A 20,707-nucleotide genomic window follows, 5' to 3' on the forward strand; every position below is an offset into this window, starting at 1 on the left:
TGCTCCAATGCTACCATCCAGCAACATTAGGCTACCATCTATTTTATTTACCCCGCAAGTAGAGCGCATATCATCTACTATCGCTCAAGGTTTGGTTTCTATTGGAGTGAGCACCTGACCTAGTCCGCAGGGGTATCCCCACCCACCCCCAGCTGCCTGCGAGCAGCAGAGACGTGCTTCGTCATTGCAAGACGCGTCACTGGAATACTCGGATCAATATGCTGTAACTTCTGAAGGCGTCGGGAAACACTTGAATGATGATGGCGGAATAATACCAGGAAGAAAACAGGAAGAAACGTCTCACCTCTCAGGTAAATAGAAACGAGCAGTGCCATGTTAGGGAAACATCGAATCTAATATAGAAGGCAAAAGTAGGTTTCTTTTTTTGCGCAGCAGTCAGTTCAGTTAGCTTGAAGTTCAAATTGCGCCGTGTTTGTGGGAATGGGGGACTATGTCTCAGCCGTTTAGTCAAAATAACTCGCTTTGCTTCACAAACAGCGTTGCAATTGATCCAAATATAGCCATAGACTTTGAGTTATTTCAATAATAGCTATTCCATTTATAAGACTTGCCTCCTTTTGAGATCCGAATTTTGCTTTATTAGCCTATTTCTGCATTGATGTTGAACAAGTGTTTCTGAGCCTACCAAAGAAAGCCAGCCTTTGCGCATGGCCTTGTCAAGACAGTCCGCTTGCTTATATTTGGAATAACTCCGTTTAATACAATAATACCTGTTATTGTTATTTCATATTTTAGCTGATTTGTATTAGTCTATTTGATTTAAAAATGATAATATAGGCCTCTTTGTTGTTTCTGTATTTTTTTATCCTACCCAGAGGCCAGTACCCACCGAGCACAGGAGCCGTAGACTTTATTTCTTCACAGTTTTACAATTTAATTAAAAATTAAAAGCTGAAATGTCTTGAGTCAATAACTATTTAACCCCTTTGTTATGGTAAGCCTAAATGCGTTCAGAAGTCAAAATTTGCTTAGCATGGACTTTAGCTTACACTAATAGTGTTTAACATTATTTTTGAATGACTCATCTCTGTACCCCACACATACAATTATCTGTAAGGTCCCTCAGTCGAGCAGTGAATTTCAAACACAAATTCAACCACAAAGACCAGGGAGGTTTTCCAATGCTTTGCAAAGAAGGGCACCTATTGGTGGATGGGTAAAAAATAAAACTGACATTGAATGTCTGTTTGAACATGGTGAATTTATTCATTTCACTTTGGATGTTGTAATAAAACACAGAGTCACTACAAAGATACAGGCATCCTTCCTAACTCAGTTGCCAGAGAGGAAGGAAACCGCTCAGGTATTTCACCATGAGGCCAATGGTGACGTTAAAACAGTTACATAGTTTAATGGCTGTGATAGGAGAAAACTGAGGATGGATCTACAACATTGTAGTTACTCCACCATTCTAACCTAATTGACAGTGTAAAGAAAGAAGCAGGTATATAAGAATATTCCAAAACATGCATCCTGTTTGCAACAAGGCACAAAAGTAATACTGCAAAAAAATGTGGCAAAGCAATTCCCTTTTCTCTCCTGAATACAAAGTGTTATGTTTGGGGCAAATCCAATACAACACATTACTGAGTGCCACTCCATATTTTCAAGCATGGTGGTAGCTGCATCATGTTATGGGTATGCTTGTAATCGTTAAAGACTGTGTAGTTTTTCCAGGATACATTTTTTTACTAAAAATGGAGGAAATTCCTAGAGGAAAACCTGGTTGTCTACTTTCCACCAGACACTGGGAGATTAATACACCTTTCAGCAGGACAATAACCTAAAACACAAGGCCAAATTTACACTGAAGTGGCTTAAGAAGACAGTGAATGTTCCTGAGTGGCCGAGTTACAGTTTTGACTTAAATCTGCTCGAAAATCTATGGCAATATCTGGAAATGGTTGTCTAGAAATAATCAACAACCAATTTGATATAGCTTGAAGAATTTTGAAAAGAATAATGGGCAAATGTTGCACAATCCAGGTGTGGAAAGCTCTTAGAGACTTATCCAGAAAGACTCGTTTGTTGTAATGATTGTTGTAATCATTACCAAAGGTGATTCTAACATGTATTGACTCAGGGGGTTGAATACTTATCAAATGAAGATATATTAGTGTTTTATTTTTCATTAATTTGTTACAAATCACATAATTTTTCTTCCACTTTGACATTACAGAGTATTTTGTTTAGATCGTCAACAAAAAATGACAATTAAATACATTTTAAGGCCGTCATTGTAAAATAAGAATTTGTTCTTAACTAACTTGCCTAGTTAAATAAAGGTTAACAAACAAAAAAACAAAAAAAATAATCCCACTATGTAACAAAACAAAATGTGAAAAGTCCAGGTGTGTGAATACTTTCTGAAGGCACTGTAGTTTCACAGAGAAAAGCGGACCAATACAACTATGCAATGCAAGATGGCCAGTTTTGTAACATTATATGTATTTCATACATACAATTGTGAACATTTGTGAAATAGAATTCATGGGGAAGGAATATGCCGAATATGTCCCAAATTGCACCTTATTCCCTATATAGTTACTACTTTTGACCAGGGCCCATAGCTCTGGTAGTGCACAGGGAATAGGGAGCTATAATCTATATATTTCAACCTTTCCTGATCTATTTTACTGATGCTATTCCTTTCTCTCACTCGTCTGGAGTGGATCCCTGTACCTCGTCATGTCTGGGATGTCTCCTGTGTTTGCATGCTGATGTTTGGTGAGTATCCAATTCTATTTTCAGTGCTGCTAAAAGCTGCTCTTTAGAATCATTGGAGTAGACTGTTTCATGTGTTTATTTAACATCATGTGCTAAATGTTTTACTTGTAGGCAGACAGGAACATGACTGAAGGGCCTGTATTTTGGTCTATGTGAGTCAGAAATACAATATCCCCTTGTTTGAATATTTGAGCTCTAATCACACCAAGCATAGAGCTACATATGTAGGATCTTAATTTGAGCCAACTGGAAAATAGAAAATGAGACAGTTGATCTGATGTGTGAGTATGTCTTCTGGCATGCCTGTGCTTTGGTGCTGCTCACCCAGGCTGAAGTAGGGAGTGGTGGCATCACGTCTGGCTGAGACCCTTCTGGCTTCTTTATCTCTCTCAAACACTTGCCGTCCCAACATGCATTGCGGCATCGTGGTGCAATGGAAAAAGTGTTCCCCTCTATGGGTTTCCCCTATGACTCTCAACTGGTGCTGTTAGCACACAACGTGCCAGAATGTTGGTCTTTATCTAACGTGGATTTCATCTAAATAACTGTGTGTTCTAGAGTAGTAATAACTATCACATATAACTGACCAGAACAACCTGCAATGGAGCATTTCTGCTGAAGAACACCACTTTCAAAGACAATCCTGTCAGGAATACTCCTGGGGGAAGCTTTCTGTATGTGGAGGTTGAGCCAAGAACTGTAGTTGTCTCTTTAGCCACCAGGTGGAAGCACAAACTCAGGGATGATTCTACTGGCACAGATACAGGAGGATGAACACTGAATACTGTAAGAACATGAACAGATATAAACACAAAGGCTGTGGTGCACATAGCTTCATAATGCCTATAAAGTGGATCAAGCTGTTTCATAATAGATGGAGCAATGCCTTGACACAGGCCCGTGTCTTTGACTGCTGGTGAATCTGAGAGCGTGCATCATCACCAAGGTTTTACAAACCCTCTGATCTCAGTGATGCAGACAGGGCAGACGTTCTCATTGGCGTGGCTATTTTCACAGTCATCTCACTCGTCTGTATTAAATGTTTAGCTCTGTAAGAAAACCTCGGGTGCGTTCAGTGGGTGTGAAACGGGAGAAAATGTACTGAAACAGAGAAGATGCTACCTGAGCTTGTTCAATAACAATTTATTTTCCTTTTCCCCCTTCAAATGTTTTTCTCTCATTGGTTCCTACTGAACATGATGACCCTGATGTTGTGCAACTAGACTAGCACGTCTCCCTGAAGCATCCAAACTGGGCATGAGTGGGGAGGGGCAACACAGCTACTGCTTCTATAGTATGCTATCTACTGGGAGAATACTGCAGAAACATGGAACATTCCTGCTTGATAAATACTTGATACCATAATGGTGCACTATGAATATTAATGTGCGGTTAGCCTACCATCCATCCATGCCCTTAGTGCTTTCTAGAGCTTAGATCTCCAATCACAAACTAAGTCTCCTAAACCATGCTACAGACAGTACTATATTTGCCGACTGGCGTTATTTTATTTATACCAGATGTTCACAGCCGCAAATATTGTTTTACATATTATAGATATATTGTGTGATGCAAAACAAGGTGTAAGATGGCTCTACCCATGATGCAGTAGCTAACAGAACAGAGGAAAGAAGGCAACGGGAGAGAGGGGGGGGTATAGGGGCCGTTATGTAATCAGTGATGGAGCCAAAGAGAGGGATGAAGATGAGAGAGAAATAAACACACTCCGTGTGTGTGTGTGTGTGTGTGTGTGTGTGTGTGTGTGTGTGTGTGTGTGTGTTGCTGACTTTCTTAGAGTGAGAGGTTTTGTGTCTTGGCTGTCTGTGTCTGTCTGTCAGAGTCTCTGGGGAGGGTGCATCTGTGAGTGGTGCCGTCCCCTCTCCTCATCTCTCTGGGGTCCAGCCCAGCACCTGCTCCCTGCATTAGGGAGAGGGGAAGGGAGGGGTTTCTAGGCAACTGGAGGGTGGAGGGAGGGGTGTGTGTAGTAAAACACACCTATCTGTCTGTCTACATTCCTTCTGCCCTTGTTTGCTGTCATGTTGTGACCATGTCCAGTAGTTCTTTTGGATTATGTTACAGTACGACATCAGAATAAAAAATAACAATATTCTTGTATACTGTATCCGTATATACACCAGAGGCTTGTTAATGCCATTTCAACATTCCCCCTTGTTTCCAGGTCTGCACTTGAGATCAGTAACAACGTTATAATGATAGATACAGAAACTGATTTGCCCCATATTTGGTCAATCTCAATACTGTAAAAACAGGAACAGACCTGTAGTATTTCCAGATGCCATGGCCCAGTTTGACAGTTGTCTGTGATCTCATGCCACATGAAGTTGGTCTGGAGAGTCAAAGGTTACAGTGGTTAACCCTGTACCCTAACCCTGTACCCTGTACCCTAACCCTGTACCCTAACCATGTACTCTGTACCCTAACCATGTACTCTGTACCCTAATCCTGTACCCTAACCATGTACTCTGTACTCTGTACCCTAACCATGTACTCTGTACTCTGTACCCTGTACCCTAACCCTGTACCCTAACCCTGTACCCTAACCCTGTACACTGTACCCTAACCCTGTACCCTAACCCTGTACCCTAACCCTGTACCCTAACTCGAATCCAGGCTGCATCACATCCGGCCGTAATTGGGAGTCCCATAGGGCGGTGCACAGCGTCGTCCAGGTTTAGTCGGGGTAGGCCGTCATTGTAAATAAGAATTTCTTCTTAACTGACTTGCCTAGTTAAATAAAGGTTAAATAATATATATATATATATACACACACACATAAATATTTGAGTATATCTTTTCATGTGACAACACTGAAGAAATGACACTTTGCTACAATGTAAAGTAGTGAGTGTACAGCTTGTATAACAGTGTAAATTTGCTGTCCCCTCAAAATAACTCAACACACAGCCATTAATGTCTAAACCGCTGGCAACAAAAGTGAGTACACCCCTAAGTGAAAATATCCAAAATACATTCAACTATGTAAAGAAAAAAGTATTTAATAAGATTATTTATTTCATTCCGATCTAGGATGTGTTGTTTAAGAGTTCCCTTTATTTTTTTGAGCAGTATATATGTATATATATATATATATATATATATATATATATATATATATATATATATATATAAATATAACCCTCTATGGGTTGTTTAGAGAATAATGAACCCGACTACCCCTTCCACTCCCCCTGCCTCCCCAACCTCAGCCTCTCCATGAGCCGTATGGCACTAATGGGGTCAGGCAGATGGGTGGGGACCATGTCATCCCCAATAAAGAGAGTCTGTGTGTGTGTAGCAGGGGGGCACTACATAAAATGAGCAGTGCTGGCCCATTGCACTTGAAAATGGGGAGACCCTTCTGAGGATTGGTTGGAGGCAGATCCTATGTGTCTCTGTCTCACACAGCATGGTTGCCTACAGCAGAGGGAGTTCTAGGGGGCGACTCCCTCACACAGCATGGTAGCCAATAGCAGAGGGAGTTCTAGGGGGAGACTCCCTCACACAGCATGGTAGCCAATAGCAGAGGGAGTTCTAGGGGGAGACTCCCTCACACAGCATGGTAGCCAATAGCAGAGGGAGTTCTAGGGGGAGACTCCCTCACACAGCATGGTAGCCAATAGCAGAGGGAGTTGTAGGGGGCGACTCCCTCGCACAGCATGGTAGCCAATAGCAGAGGGAGTTCTAGGGGGTGACGCCCTCACACAGCATGGTAGCCAATAGCAGAGGGAGTTCTAGGGGGCGACGCCCTCACGCAGCATGGTAGCCAATAGCAGAGGGAGTTCTAGGGGGCGACTCCCTCACGCAGCATGGTAGCCAATAGCAGAGGGAGTTCCAGGGGACGACTCCCTCACACAGCATGGTAGCCAATAGCAGAGGGAGTTCTAGGGGGCGACTCCCTCACGCAGCATGGTAGCCAATAGCAGAGGGAGTTCTAGGGGGCGACTCTCACACAGCATGGTAGCCAATAGCAGAGGGAGTTCTAGGGGGCGACTCTCACACAGCATGGTAGCCAATAGCAGAGGGAGTTCTAGGGGGCGACTCTCACACAGCATGGTAGCCAATAGCAGAGGGAGTTCTAGGGGGCGACTCTCACACAGCATGGTAGCCAATAGCAGAGGGAGTTCTAGGGGGCGACTCTCACACAGCATGGTAGCCAATAGCAGAGGGAGTTCTAGGGGGCGACTCTCACACAGCATGGTAGCCAATAGCAGAGGGAGTTCTAGGGGGCGACTCTCACACAGCATGGTAGCCAATAGCAGAGGGAGTTCTAGGGGGCGACTCTCACACAGCATGGTAGCCAATAGCAGAAAGGAAAGCGCTGGGGCGCTGCCTGAAAAGGGCTTGGATGGAGGGTTGTGTAGTGTAGACCAGTTCTCCTGATGCTTCTCTATCTGCCTCCCTCCTGTTCTTGGGCTGCATGCTGTGCCTAATGACACAGCACTAACCTAGGACGGCTCATTCATTGGCCAGCCCTGCCTAGTGGTAGGATGGTGGATACATGTGCTGCTGTGGATTCATTTGGTAGTGTAATTGATTTACTGCAAATTAAAATGAGGTGATTAATTGAGAAGTGACAGGCTGGGAGGACACTGCTGATGAATTATCACTATAGGCCTTTTATTTAACTAGGCAAGTCAGTTAAGAACAAATTCTTATTTACAATGAAGGCCAAACCCTCCCTTAACCTGGACGACGTTGGGCCAATTGTGCACCGCCCTATGGGACTCCCGATCACGGCCGGTTGTGATTCAGTCTGGGATTGAACCAGGGTCTGTAGTGACGCCTCTAGCCTTAGACCGCTGCGCCACTCCGGAGCACTATAGGCTATTCATTATATGGTGTTACAATGAATTGTTGTTCATCAATGGGAAATTTTGTAGGACCATGATAAATCATTTCTTTATGCTTAGTAGGCTCTAAGTCTATTTCAATCGTCTGTAGTTTCAAGTTTCAAAGTTTATTTGTCACGTTCACAAGATACAGCAGGTGTAAAACAGTAAATGATTACTTACGAGCTCTTTCCCAACAATGCAGTAATAAAATAATATAGATAAGAAAAACCCGAGAAATAGAATAGGTTATTGTTTCGGCGCTTCATCCTGTCATAAGTGTTGGACCAAGCTCTCAGGATCATTTCAGAGAATTTGGTGATGAATTATGAAGCACTCAATTCAAACATCTTTATCGAGATGGACCATAGGGTTCTTATCACACATTCAACATCTCCCCCACTTCCCATTGGTTAATCTAGAATTTAGCCGTGTTCAATTGGTGCATACGGTTAACAATGTCCGATCCTTCAGTATGGTGACTCCACCCCTTTACTAGCGCAGATAAGCATCTCCAGCACAACAAAGCATGCGTCCGGCTTCTGCAACATTGTAACTTGATTATTGTAACTTCACTGGATGTACGGAATATTCGGTTGCGTTGGATTTAACTAATTATAGTTCTTCATTGATGGTATTTCTATTTTAGGTAAGCGCACTTTTGAATGTATTTCTGGCGGCTGATAGGATTTAGAGTTGGTGTTTATTTGTTTTCTACATTCGGCGCCATTTTCATACTAAGATTTAAATGCCTGCGCTATAGGCATCGCAGTGTAGCTGACGCGCACACGGGAAATAGTGTAAAAAATAATCACACCTTAAATAAATCAATGTTTGGAAAAGTTGAAAGAGATCTGTGTTTGGACTACCTCCCAAATTCCAATATGTTGAGTTAAAAACAAGTGAATGAATGGTCATGATGATTAGAATGGGCACGCCAGGGTATTTCATTTGCCTGGCCGCTCACTGCTCCAGGGTCTTTTATCCGAATCGTTTGGCATTTCTTTGTGGCCCAATGAATGTGAAATAAATAACTCGACCTAATTCAACATTTTTTTTACAATAATTGAATACAATTTCCTAACGTTTTTAGATGGCTATTTGTAGTGCAGTGTTTTTTTATTAAAATCAGGACAATGAGGACATTATTAATTTATTCAAATATTACAATGTTACAAACACTTATGGTTCCTTTTCTTCTTTGGACTTTTATTTAGCAAGATGGAGTGATCTACTACTGTATGTTAATTGTGCTCAATAGTCATTCATCCCATTGGCCATCACTAGCCTACTATCAATCTCTTGATGGGAAGATAAATGGCTTTTGTGTGTGCAGATTTTCAACACAAAAACACGGGCAGGAAAACGTCCTATGTAAAGCTCAGAAGCAGTCCTGGACATGCTGATAATCATCACACCTTTCCATTGAACTTGACATCATATTGTGAAAAAAAATATCAGACTAAAGACTTTGAAACTTTCCTTCATTTTCCCTGTAGTTGTAAAAGATTGAGCCTGGCCTTGCTGCTAAAATGTCAAGAACAGTAATAGGTTTATTCTGTGTCTAGGAAAGTGTCCCACAGCCTTAGTGTCTTTTGTTTTAACACAGTAGCCAATACACCACCATCCACCATGTTGTTCTCTGTGTGCTCTGCCGGCAATCGTCTTTCAGAACACAACTATGTCTGAGAAGACCTCTGCTCTGTTAGCGTTCATGCTGTCAGTTATTTGAGCCGCTTTTGGTTTAAATGTGATTGACATGATTCGTTCTTCGGTGTGTTAAGTATACATTTTAGTCATTTAGCATATATATAAATCCATCTCTGCAGGAGCCAGGAGGCTAGCCTGAGTACAGTAATGTGTATCTGCTGCTGCTGCCTGTAACACACTTAAGGGGGTTCATCCAGTAAGCCCCTCCTCCATTGATACTGCTGGGATATATATATATATAGCAAGATAATCTGTTATGAAGGGATGAAAACATGATGTGGGAGGGGCAAGAGAACACTGAGAGAGAGAGACCTGAAAGAGAGCAAGTGTGTGTGTGTGTGTGTGAGAGAGAGAGAAAGAAAGTGTTAGTGTATTAGTGTGACTGGACTGGTGAAGGAGAGTTAGGAAGGAGAAAGAGTGACGTTGCATTAGTTTAGTAAATTACTACTGTGTTGTTTGTACACTGTACAGTGCCAAGTAGGGTCGGGCGCTATCTAGATTTTCATATCGTCATACCTTCCTTCTGTCATCCTGGGATTTATGGTATTACTGGTTTGGTACACAAGGGGGCGCCAAAACAAACCTATTGGGCGTCTATTACCAGAATGCTATCAAAATTAGCACTAGTAAAAGCACATTTCCATGGATGCTTTTAGCTAAATATGCTAAAATGCACAAATGAAAATAAACAAATTGCAAAGACAGGCAATCCAGCTCATAAAGTTATATGTATATAGGTAGGAGCTACCAAATGACATTTTTGGTGAGTTTGTACATTTACAAGCAAATGTGAACGAGAGACAATGTGCAGATGAACAAAGTTTTGACACATGCTTGTCTGAAGGAAGAATAGTACTGGCTCTGGAGCAGCATGTGTAGGCTACATGCTGTGTCTGTGTGGAGTCTGGAATCGCTAGGGCAACGGCATGCCTGCTCTGCTCGGAGAATAGGGGGTAGGAGGATACGGCTGAGAACGGAGGAGAAAAAAACGCAAGGAAATATCTCATCCAAAGGGATTTTAATTCTCAAACACGGCAGAAAACTAACACAATATGAGGAACTGTTGCCTTATTAATTCAGCCACTTACTTACATAACTAGCAAGTTAAACTTAGGGGTTGCGTTAATGCAGAAATCTTTGTTTTTCACATAGGAAAAAGAGAAAACGCACAAGAAATAACTTTACATTTTGTAAACGCATATCTTAAATGCTTCTTATTGTAATTTCTACTGGGAATTAGACACATTTTGTGCTTCAGTTGCACTTCTCCACTCAGATGAGAATTCACGAATGGCCATTCTATCAGCAGACAGCTACTGTATAGCTTCTTATCTCAGGTACTTTTTACAGTGTAGCCAGCTTACTTTTCTCTTGTAAAATGGAAGATTAACTTTAAGTAAAACATTAGGAAATGTAGCAGGCTACATTCTATGATAAACATTAAAAATATATGATGGCCATGCATTGTTTTAAAAAAAATACCTTGCTTTTTCATTGTAAGCTCATTTGCCAAATAGCGTTGCACTTCTGTTGTCATCTGGTGAAAATCAATGTATTTTCTGCCGAATGTGTTGCACTAATGTATTTCCTATGAAGGAAAGCTATAGTTGCATGTCCCTGATCACTCTATTGAAGCAAAAAAATACTTGACTTAATATAAAACGCAACCCCTGTCAATACACAGCTGGACTCACATGCTCCTGCTTCATAATGTAAAATAATGTGAAAGGAGAAATGAAGAACGCAAGCTGCTTTTTCTCCTAACGCATTGCACAAGTTGACTGCAGGTATCTACTTAAAGTAGCCACCAATATTAAAACTTTCAAAGAGGTATTGAAAAACCGTTCCATGGCTATTTCCATATACCCTGGTATACAGTGTATACAGTCTAACGCCCAAGTCTAGTGCCAAGGTCCAATACTCTGCACACAGTACAAGATAAGATGTCAATTGCTCTGTTTTTTTAAGAGTGATGTTTGTTTTTTTCTCTGATAAGATCTAGAGTTTCAAATTGTACAGTGGCAAGAAAAAAGTATGTGAACCCCTTGGAATTACCTGGATTTCTGCATAAATTGGTCATTAAATTCGATCTGATCTTCATCTAAATCACAACAACAGACAAACACAGTGTGCTTAAATAAATAACACAATTTATTGTATTTTTCTTGTCTATATTGAATACATCATTTAAACATTCACAGTGTAGGTTGGGAAAAGTATGTGAACCCCTAGGCTAATGACTTCTCCTAAAGCGAATTGGAGTCAGGAGTCAGCTAACCTGGAATCCGATCAATGAGACGAGATTGGAGATGTTGCTTATAGCTGCCTTCTATAAAAAACACTCACAAAATTTGAGTTTGCTATTCACAAGAAGCATTACCTGGTGTGAACCATGCCCCGAACAAAAGAGATCTCAGAAGACCTAAGATTAAGAATTGTTGACTTGCATAAAGCTGGAAAGGGTTACAAAAGTATCTCTAAAAGCCTTGATGTTCATCAGCCCACGGTAAGAAAAATTGTCTATAAATGGGGAAAGTTCAGCACTGTTGCTACTCCCTAGGAGTTGCCGTCCTGCAAATGTGACTGCAAGAGAACAGTGCAGAATGATCAATGAGGTTAAGAAGAATCCTAGTGTCAGCTAAAGACTTACAGAAATCTCTGGAACATGCTAACATCCCTGTTGACGAGTCTACGATACGTAAAACACTGAACAAGAACGGTGTTCAAGGGAGGACACCACGGAAGAAGCCACTGCTGTCCAAAAAAAACATTGCTATACATCTGAAGTTTGCAAAAGTGCACCTGTATGTTCCACAGTGCTACTGGCAACATATTCTGTGGACAGATGAAACTACAGATGAGTTGTTTGGAAGGAACACACAACACAATGGGTGGAGGGGAAAAAGGCACAGCACACCAACATCAAAACCTCATCCCAAGTATGGTGGAGGGAGCATCATAGTTTGGGGTTGCTTTCCTGGGGCTGCTTTGCTGCCTCAGAGCCTGGACAGCTTGCTATCATCGACAGAAAAATGAATTCCCAAGTTTATCAAGACACTTTGCAGGAGAATATTAGGCTATCTGTCGGCCAATTGAATCAGAAGTTGGCTGATGCAACAGGACAATGACCCAAAACACAGAAGTAAATCAACAGAATGGCTTCAACAGAAGAAAATACGCCTTCTGGAGTGGCCCAGTCAGAGTCCTGACCTTAACCCGATTTGAGATGCTGTGGCATGACCTCGAGAGCAGTTCACCCCAGACATCCCAAGAATATTGCTGAACTGAAACAGTTTTGTAAAGAGGAATGGTCAAAAATTCCTCCTCACCGTTGTGCAGTTCTGATCTGCAACTACAGAAAACATTTGGTTGAGGGTATTGCTGCCAAAGGAGGGTCGACCAATTATTAAATCCAAGGGTTCACATACTTTTCCCACCCTGCACTGTGAATGTTTACACAGTGTGTTCAATAAAGACATGACAACATATAATTGTTTGTGTGTTGCTAGTTTAAGCAGACTGTGTTTGTCTATTGTTGTGACCTAGATGAAGATCAGATCACATTTGATGACCAATTTATGCAGAACTCCAGGTATTTCCAAAGGGTTCACATACTGTTTCTTGCCACTGTTTGTCTTTATTCCAAATGTGACTGGAGTGGACTGTCAACTTATTGTATATCCACAGCATGTCTACATACTCTAGTTATAGGCACGATCATTGACAGACATGTCATCGATACTTTCCATTTACAGTTATGTATTATTGACAAACACATCATCGATATTATCCATTGACAATTACAGTATGTAACAAAATAATAAAATGTTGTATTGTCACATAAGCCTGGAAAGGTGCAGTGAAATGTGTTGTTTTACAGGGTCAGCCATAGTAGTACGGCACCCCTGGAGCAAATTAGGGTTAAGTGCCTTGCTCAAGGGCACATTGACAGATTTTTCACCTTGTCCGCTCAGGTATTCAAACCAGCGACCCTTTGCTTACTACCCAACACTTTAACCGCCTGCTACCTGTCGCCCTATTGACAGACACGTCATGGATACTATTCATTTACAAATATGGATTCTCTCCGGTACCATAGACACACAGACATGAACAGTTCTGCAGTAATGTTCCACTAATGTACAGATTTCACCTTCAATCAATTGGCTTTGGCTGAAGTTCGGTTTAAACTGGATTGAATTTAAGTATAGGCTTGGTCTGCTCCTTCAGCCCAACCACAGTCGATCAATGGGATGACTCCATTCAGTCTGGTCCCCAAGCTGTTCAAGTTACAACATCAGAACCATCTGTGGGGGTATTGATTAGGTTGAAACAGAGAGCTGGAGATAAAGTTACACACTAGAAGACCAACAGACCTACGTGGACAGTACCCATTATAGCTGAGAGTTGAATTCAGTTTAACAACTAACCAGTGTAAAGCCCTTTGCACAGCTTTATTGTTTTAAATCAATGGGTTAGTGTTGGAGGTTTGTATATCAACGTTGCTGAGAGCATTGTGAACGTTCTTTTGAAACAATTTGCATATTCCATGTTTATGTGTGTCTATGTGAATGACTACAGCCATTAATCGGTGAGTATCTGTGTGGGCATGTGATAGGATGCATGTTTGTTTGTAAATGTGTTTGTGCGTGGGCATGTGTGAGCCTGCCTGTATACCGCTGTGCAAGCGCGTGTGTTTACTGATATCTTTGGCATTCATTTCCTTTCATTTGGACTTACCGCCAGGTGGGAGGGGCTAATAGGTGGGAGGGACTTAGCATAAACCATGAATCAGCACAGTTGATCACAACCTGCCAGATCTCCTCTGAGAGAGAGGAGAGAGATAAAGAGGGAGTGCGAGAACAGAAGGAGAGAGCGAAGAGGGGGGAAAAGAGGAGATGGGGAGAGAGAAAAGAAAGAGGAGAGGGAGGGAGGAGAGGAAGAGAGATAATCTCACTTGGAGCCTGATTAACACTAAACTCCAGGCTAAATCCCACTCACTAAACTCACTCTCAGCACCTACCAAGCATGTTTCTGTTTCTCAGTTCCCCTGTAGGGCAAATATGATCCAATGTGCTTAAGGGCCGGTGGTATTAGTGTTGGTGCTGGGGGATGTGGTTGAGATGGGGATGGCTGCTACTCAGATTCACACCAACTATGAATGAATGAATGAATGAAGAAATGTCCTCAGCCTGATACCACCGATTAGATTACACTGCTTAGTGTGTGTGTGTGTGTGTCAGTCTGAGTGAGAGCGAAAGTGTGAGTGAGTGAGGGAATGCGTGTGTGTGCACTGCAGTCAGTGACTTGAGATATCCTAATGAGTCTACAACATCCTGAGAACCTGCAGCTCTTATACCCCTTCTCCACAAGCTCTGCTCGACACACACAGTTGCACACACCCATGTTCACTCCAATGCTTCCCACAGTTGTCAAGTAGGCTGGATGTCCTTTGGGTGGTGGACCATTCTTGATACACACAGGAAACTGTTGAGTGTATAAAAAAAACAGCAGTGTTGCAGTTCTTGACTCAAACCGGAGTGCCTGGCACCTACTACCATACCCCGTTCAAAGGCACTTACATTTTTTTGTCTTGCCATTTTGTCCTCTGCATGGCACACATACAAAGTCTCATTGATTTAGAAGTGGATTTAACAAGTGACATCAATAAGGGATCTTAGCTTTCCTGTCCTACTGTATCTTAATCCAACCCCCTTCCCTTTCCTGTCCTACAGTATCTTATCCAACCCCCCTTCCCTTTCCTGTCCTACAGTATCTTATCCAACCCCCTTCCCTTTCCTGTCCTACAGTATCTTATCCAACCCCCCTTCCCTTTCCTGTCCTACAGCATCTTATCCAACCCCCCTTCCCTTTCCTGTCCTATAGTATCTTATCCAACCCCCTTCCCTTTCCTGTCCTACAGTATCTTATCCAACCCCCCTTCCCTTTCCTGTCCTACAGCATCTTATCCAACCCCCCTTCCCTTTCCTGTCCTACAGTATCTTATCCAACCCCCTTCCCTGTCCTACAGTATCTTATCCAACCCCCTTCCCTTTCCTGTCCTACAGTATCTTATCCAACCCCCCTTCCTTTCCTGTCCTACAGTATCTTATCCAACCCCCTTCCCTGTCCTACAGTATCTTATCCAACTCCCCCTTTCCTGTCCTACAGTATCTTATCCAACCCTCCTGTCCTACAGCATCTTATCCAACCCCCCTTCCTTTCCTGTCCTACAGTATCTTATCCAACCCCCTTCCCTGTCCTACAGCATCTTATCCAACCCCCTTCCCTTTCCTGTCCTACAGTATCTTATCCAACCCCCCTTCCCTTTCCTGTCCTACAGCATCTTATCCAACCCCCCTTCCCTTTCCTGTTCTACAACATCTTATCCAACCCCCTTCCCTGTCCTACAGTATCTTATCCAACTCCCCCTTTCCTGTCCTACAGTATCTTATCCAACCCTCCTGTCCTACAGCATCTTATCGAACCCCCTTCCCTTTCCTGTCCTACAGCATCTTATCCAACCCCCCCCTCTCCTGGCCTACAGCATCTTATCCAACTCCCCCTTTCCTGTCCTACAGCATCTTATCCAACCCCCTTCACTTTCCTGTCCTACAGCATCTTATCCACCCCCCCACTCCTGTCCTACAGCATCTTATCCAATTCCCCTCCCTTTCCTGTCCTACAGCATCTTATCCAACCCCCCCTTTCCTGTCCTACAACATCTTATCCAACTCCCCCTTTCCTGTCCTACAACATCTTATCCAACCCCTCTTCCCTTTCCTGTCCTACAACATCTTATCCAACCCCCCTTCCCTTTCCTGTCCTACAGTATCTTATCCAACCCCCCCTTCCCTTCCCTGTCCTACAGTATCTTATCCAACCCCCTTCCCTGTCCTGTCCTACAGCATCTTATCCAACCCCCTTCCCTTTCCTGTCCTATAGCATCTTATCCAACTCCCCCTATAGCATCTTACCCAACCCCCCTTCCCTTTCCTGTCCTACAGCATCTTATCCAACCCCCTTCCCTTTCCTGTCCTACAGCATCTTATCCAACCCCCTTCCCTTTCCTGTCCTACAGTATCTTATCCAACCCCCTTCCCTGTCCTGTCCTACAGCATCTTATCCAACCCCCTTCCCTTTCCTGTCCTACAGCATCTTATCCAACCCCCTTCCCTTTCCTGTCCTACAGCATCTTATCCAACCCCCCTTCCCTTTCCTGTCCTACAGCATCTTATCCAACCCCCTTCCCTTTCCTGTCCTACAACATCTTATCCAACCCCCTTCCCTCTCCTGTCCTACAGCATCTTATCCAACCCCCTTCCCTGTCCTGTCCTACAGCATCTTATCCAACCCCCTTCCCTTTCCTGTCCTACAGCATCTTATCCAACCCCCCTTATAGCATCTTATCCAACTCCCCTTTTCTTTCCTGTCCTACAGCATCTTATCCAACCCCCCTTCCCTTTCCTGTCCTACAGCAACTTATCCAACCCCCCTTCCCTTTCATGTCCTACAGCATCTTATCCAACCCCCCCTTCGCTTTCCTGTCCTACAGCAACTTATCCAACCCCCCTTCCCTTTCATGTCCTACAGCATCTTATCCAACCCCCCCTTCCCTTTCCTGTCCTACAGCATCTTATCCAACTCCCCTTTCCTGTCCTACAGCATCTTATCCAACACCACTTCCCTTTCCTGTCCTACAGCATCTTATCCAACACCACTTCCCTTTCCTTTCCTATACCGTCTTATTCAAACCCCCCCTTCTCATTCAAATCAAGTTTTATTGGTCATATGCGCCAAATACAACAGGTGTAGACCTTACAGTGAAATGCTTACTTACCAGACCCTACCCAACAATGCAGTTAAAAAAAATATGAATAAGAAATAAAAGTAACAAGTAATTAAAGAGCAGCAGTAAAATAACAATAGTGAGACTATATACAGGGGGGTACCGGTACAGAGTCAATGTGCCGGGGCACTGGTTAGTCGAGGTAATTGAGGTAATGTGTATATGTAGGTAGAGTTATTAAAGTGACTATGCATAAATGACAACAACAGAGAGTAGCAGCGGTGTAAAAGAGGAGGGGGGGGGCAATGCAAATAGTCTAGGCAGTCATTTGATTACATGTTCAGGAGTCTTATGGCTTGGGGGTAGAAGCTGTTTAGAAGCCTATTGGACCTAGACTTGGCCCTAAGGTACCGCTTGCCGTGTGGTAGCAGAGAGAACAGTCTATGACCATGGGTGGCTGGAGTCTTTGACAATTTTTAGGGTCTTCCTCTGACACCGCCTGGTATAGAGGTCCTGGATGGCAGGAAGCTTGGCCCCAGTGATGTACTGGGCTGTACACACTACTGTACACACACCCTGTAGTGCCTTGCGGTCGGAGGCCAAGCAGTTGCCATACCAGGCAGTGATGCAACCAGTCAGGATGCTCTCGATGGTGCAGCTGTAGAACTTTTTGATGATCTGAGGACCCATGCCAAATCTTTTCAGTCTCCTGAGCGGAAATAGGCTTTGTCATGCCCTCTTCACGACTGTCTTGGTGTGCTTGGACCATGTTAGTTTGTTGGTGATGTGGACACCAAGGAACTTGTAGCTCTCAACCTGCTCCACTACAGCCTCGTCGATGAGAATGTGCTCGGTCCTCTTTTTCCTGTAGTCCACAATCATCTCCTTTGTCTTGATCACATTGAGGGAGAGGCTGTCCTGGCACCACACGGCCAGGTCTCTGACCTCCTCCCTATAGGCTGTCTCGTCATTGTCGGTGATCAGGCCTACCACTGTTGTGTCATCGGCAAACTTAATGATGGTGTTGGAGTCGTGCCTGGCCATGCAGTCATGAGTGAACAGGGAGTACAGGAGGGGACTGAGCACGCACCCCTAAGGGGTGTTGAGGATCAGCGTGGCGGATGTGTTGTTACCTACCCTTACCACTTGGGGGTGGCCCGTCAGGATGTCCAGGATCCAGTTGCAGAGGGAGGTGTTTAGTTCCAGGTTCCTTAGCTTATTGATGAGATTTGAGGGCACTATGGTGTTGAACGCTGAGATGTAGTCAATGAATAGCATTCTCACAGGTGTTCCTTTTGTCCAGGTGGGAAAGTGCAGTGGTAGTGCAAAAGAGATTGCATCATCTGTGGATCTGTTAGGGCGGGTGTAGTACGATTCGATCTTAGTCCTGTATTGACGCTTTGCCTCTGATGGTTCGTAGGAGGGCATAGCGGGATTTCTTATAAGCTTCCGGGTTATAGAGTCCCGTTCCTCTAGCCTTTAGCTCAGTACGGATGTTGCCTGTAATCCATGGCTTCTGGTTGGGGTATGTACGTACGGTCAGTGTGGGGGTGACATCATCGATGCACTTATTGATGAAACCAATGACAGATGTGGTGTACACCTCAATGCCATCGGAGGAACCCCGGAACATATTCCAGTCTGTGCTAGCAAAACAGTCCTGTAGTTTAGCATCTGCTTGTAATCAGGAATCGGGAGGATAGAATTATGGTCAGATTTGCCAAATGGAGGGTGAGGGAGAGCATTGTATGCATCTCTGTGTGTGGAGTAAAGGTGGTCCAGAGTTTTTTTTTTCTCTCCTCTGGTTGCACATTTAACATGCTGATAGAAACATGCTGATAAAAAAGACAGATTTTAGTTTCCCTGCATTAAAGTCCCCGGCCACTAGGAGTGCCGCCTCTGGGTGACCGTTTTCTTGTTTGCTTATGGCGAATACAGCAAATTTATTGCGGTCTTAGTGCCAGCATCAGTCTGTGGTGTTACGTAGACAGCTAAGAAAAATACTGATGAAAACTCTGGTGTGGTCTACAGCTTATCATGAGATACTCTACCTCAGGCGAGCAAAACCTTGAGACTGCCTTAGATATCGTGCACCAGCTGTTATTTACAAAAATACATAGTCCGCCGCCCCTTGTCTTACCAGACACCTCTGTTCTATCCTGCCGATACAGCGTATACCCAGCCAGCCACGACTCCATGAAGCATAAGATATAACAGTTCTGAATGTCCCGTTGGTAGTTTAATCTTCCGCGTAGGTCATCGATTTTATTTTCCAAAGATTGCACGTTTGCTAGCAGAATGGAAGGCAATGGGGGTTTATTAGATTGCCTACTAATTCTCAGAAGGCAGCCCGCCCTCCGGCCCCTTTTTCTCAGTGTCACAAGCGTCGTAAGGGACAGACCAAGGCACAGCGTGTTGAGTGCTCATCTTCTTTTATTTTATTAAAGAGAACACTTAAACAAAATAAACAAAATGACAATCGACAGTTCCGTAAGGTACACGGACTATACGAAAAACAACCTCCCACAAACCCAAAGGAAAAAACAGGCTGCCTAAGTATGGCTTCCAATCAGAGACAACGAAAGACACCTACCTCTGTTTGGAAGCCATACCTGGCCACACATAGAAAACTAGAACCAAAATCCCCTAGAACCAAAAACCCCCAAAACAAACACCCCCTGCCACACCCTGACCATACTACTATTACAAATGACCCCTTTGCTGGTCAGGACGGGACAGTACCCCCCCCCCCCCCAAAGGTGCAGACCCCGCCTGCACCTCCAAAACAAAAAAAAACACAAAACCAACCCCAAACCTAAAGGGAGGGAAGGGAGGGTGGCCACTGTCAACGACGGTTCCTGTGCTACACCCCCCCCTTCGCCAATCCTCCCACTACGGAGGTGGCTCTGGCTCTGGGCGTAGCTCCCGTTCCGAAGACTGGGCTGAGAGGCGTCGCTGGAGGCCCTGGGCTGGGGTGCGTCGCTGGAGGCCCCGGGCTGGGGAGCGTCGCTGGGGGCCCCGGGCTGGGGAGCGTTGCTGGGGGCTCCGGGCTGGGGAGCGTCGCTGGGGGCTCCGGGCTGGGGAGCGTCGCTGGGGGCTCCGGGCTGGGGAGCGTCGCTGGGGGCTCCGGGCTGGGGAGCGTCGCTGGGGGCTCCGGGCTGGGGAGCATCGCTGGAGGCTCCGGGCTGAGGAGCGGTCTCCCCGGACTGGGAAGACTTACAGGAGACTGGGTGTGCAGAGCAGGCACGAGGCACACTGGGCCGTGGAGGCGCACCGGAGGTCTGAAGCTCAGGGCTGGCACACTCCGTCCTGGCTGGATGGTCCCTGTAGCCCTGCATGGGCGGAGCGCTGGCACAGGGCGAGCTGGGCTGTGCTGGGGAATGACGGCTGCCGTGCGTAGAGCAGGCGCAGGATAAGCTGGACCGAGGAGACGCACTGGCGGCCAGATGCGCTGAGCAGGCACACTCCTTCCTGGCTGAGTGCCAACTTTAGCACGGCAACGCTGCGGAGCCCGTACCGACCGCACCGGACTGTGCGTGTGGATGGGCGAGATAGTGCATCACCCCGTAATGCATCGCTCAGTCGTGCCCTCTCTGCCAGTACCTCCTTC

The 20,707-nt window shown here is 44.5% G+C and overlaps 1 protein-coding gene across 1 annotated transcript in view; it reads left to right on the forward strand.

The window, feature by feature from the left end:
* LOC115165892 (protein 4.1) overlaps positions 1-20,707 on the forward strand; it is a 41,159-nt gene continuing 20,452 nt past the window's right edge. Inside the window, exons 1-2 of the mRNA XM_029719365.1 lie at positions 1-311; positions 2,691-2,748. Coding sequence (XP_029575225.1) covers positions 2,736-2,748 — 13 coding nt within the window. The 5' untranslated portion in view covers positions 1-311; positions 2,691-2,735. The remainder of the gene's footprint in view (positions 312-2,690; positions 2,749-20,707) is intronic.

This window comes from Salmo trutta, chromosome 3 (genome assembly GCF_901001165.1).
Source record: "Salmo trutta chromosome 3, fSalTru1.1, whole genome shotgun sequence".
Taxonomy (NCBI): domain Eukaryota; kingdom Metazoa; phylum Chordata; class Actinopteri; order Salmoniformes; family Salmonidae; genus Salmo; species Salmo trutta.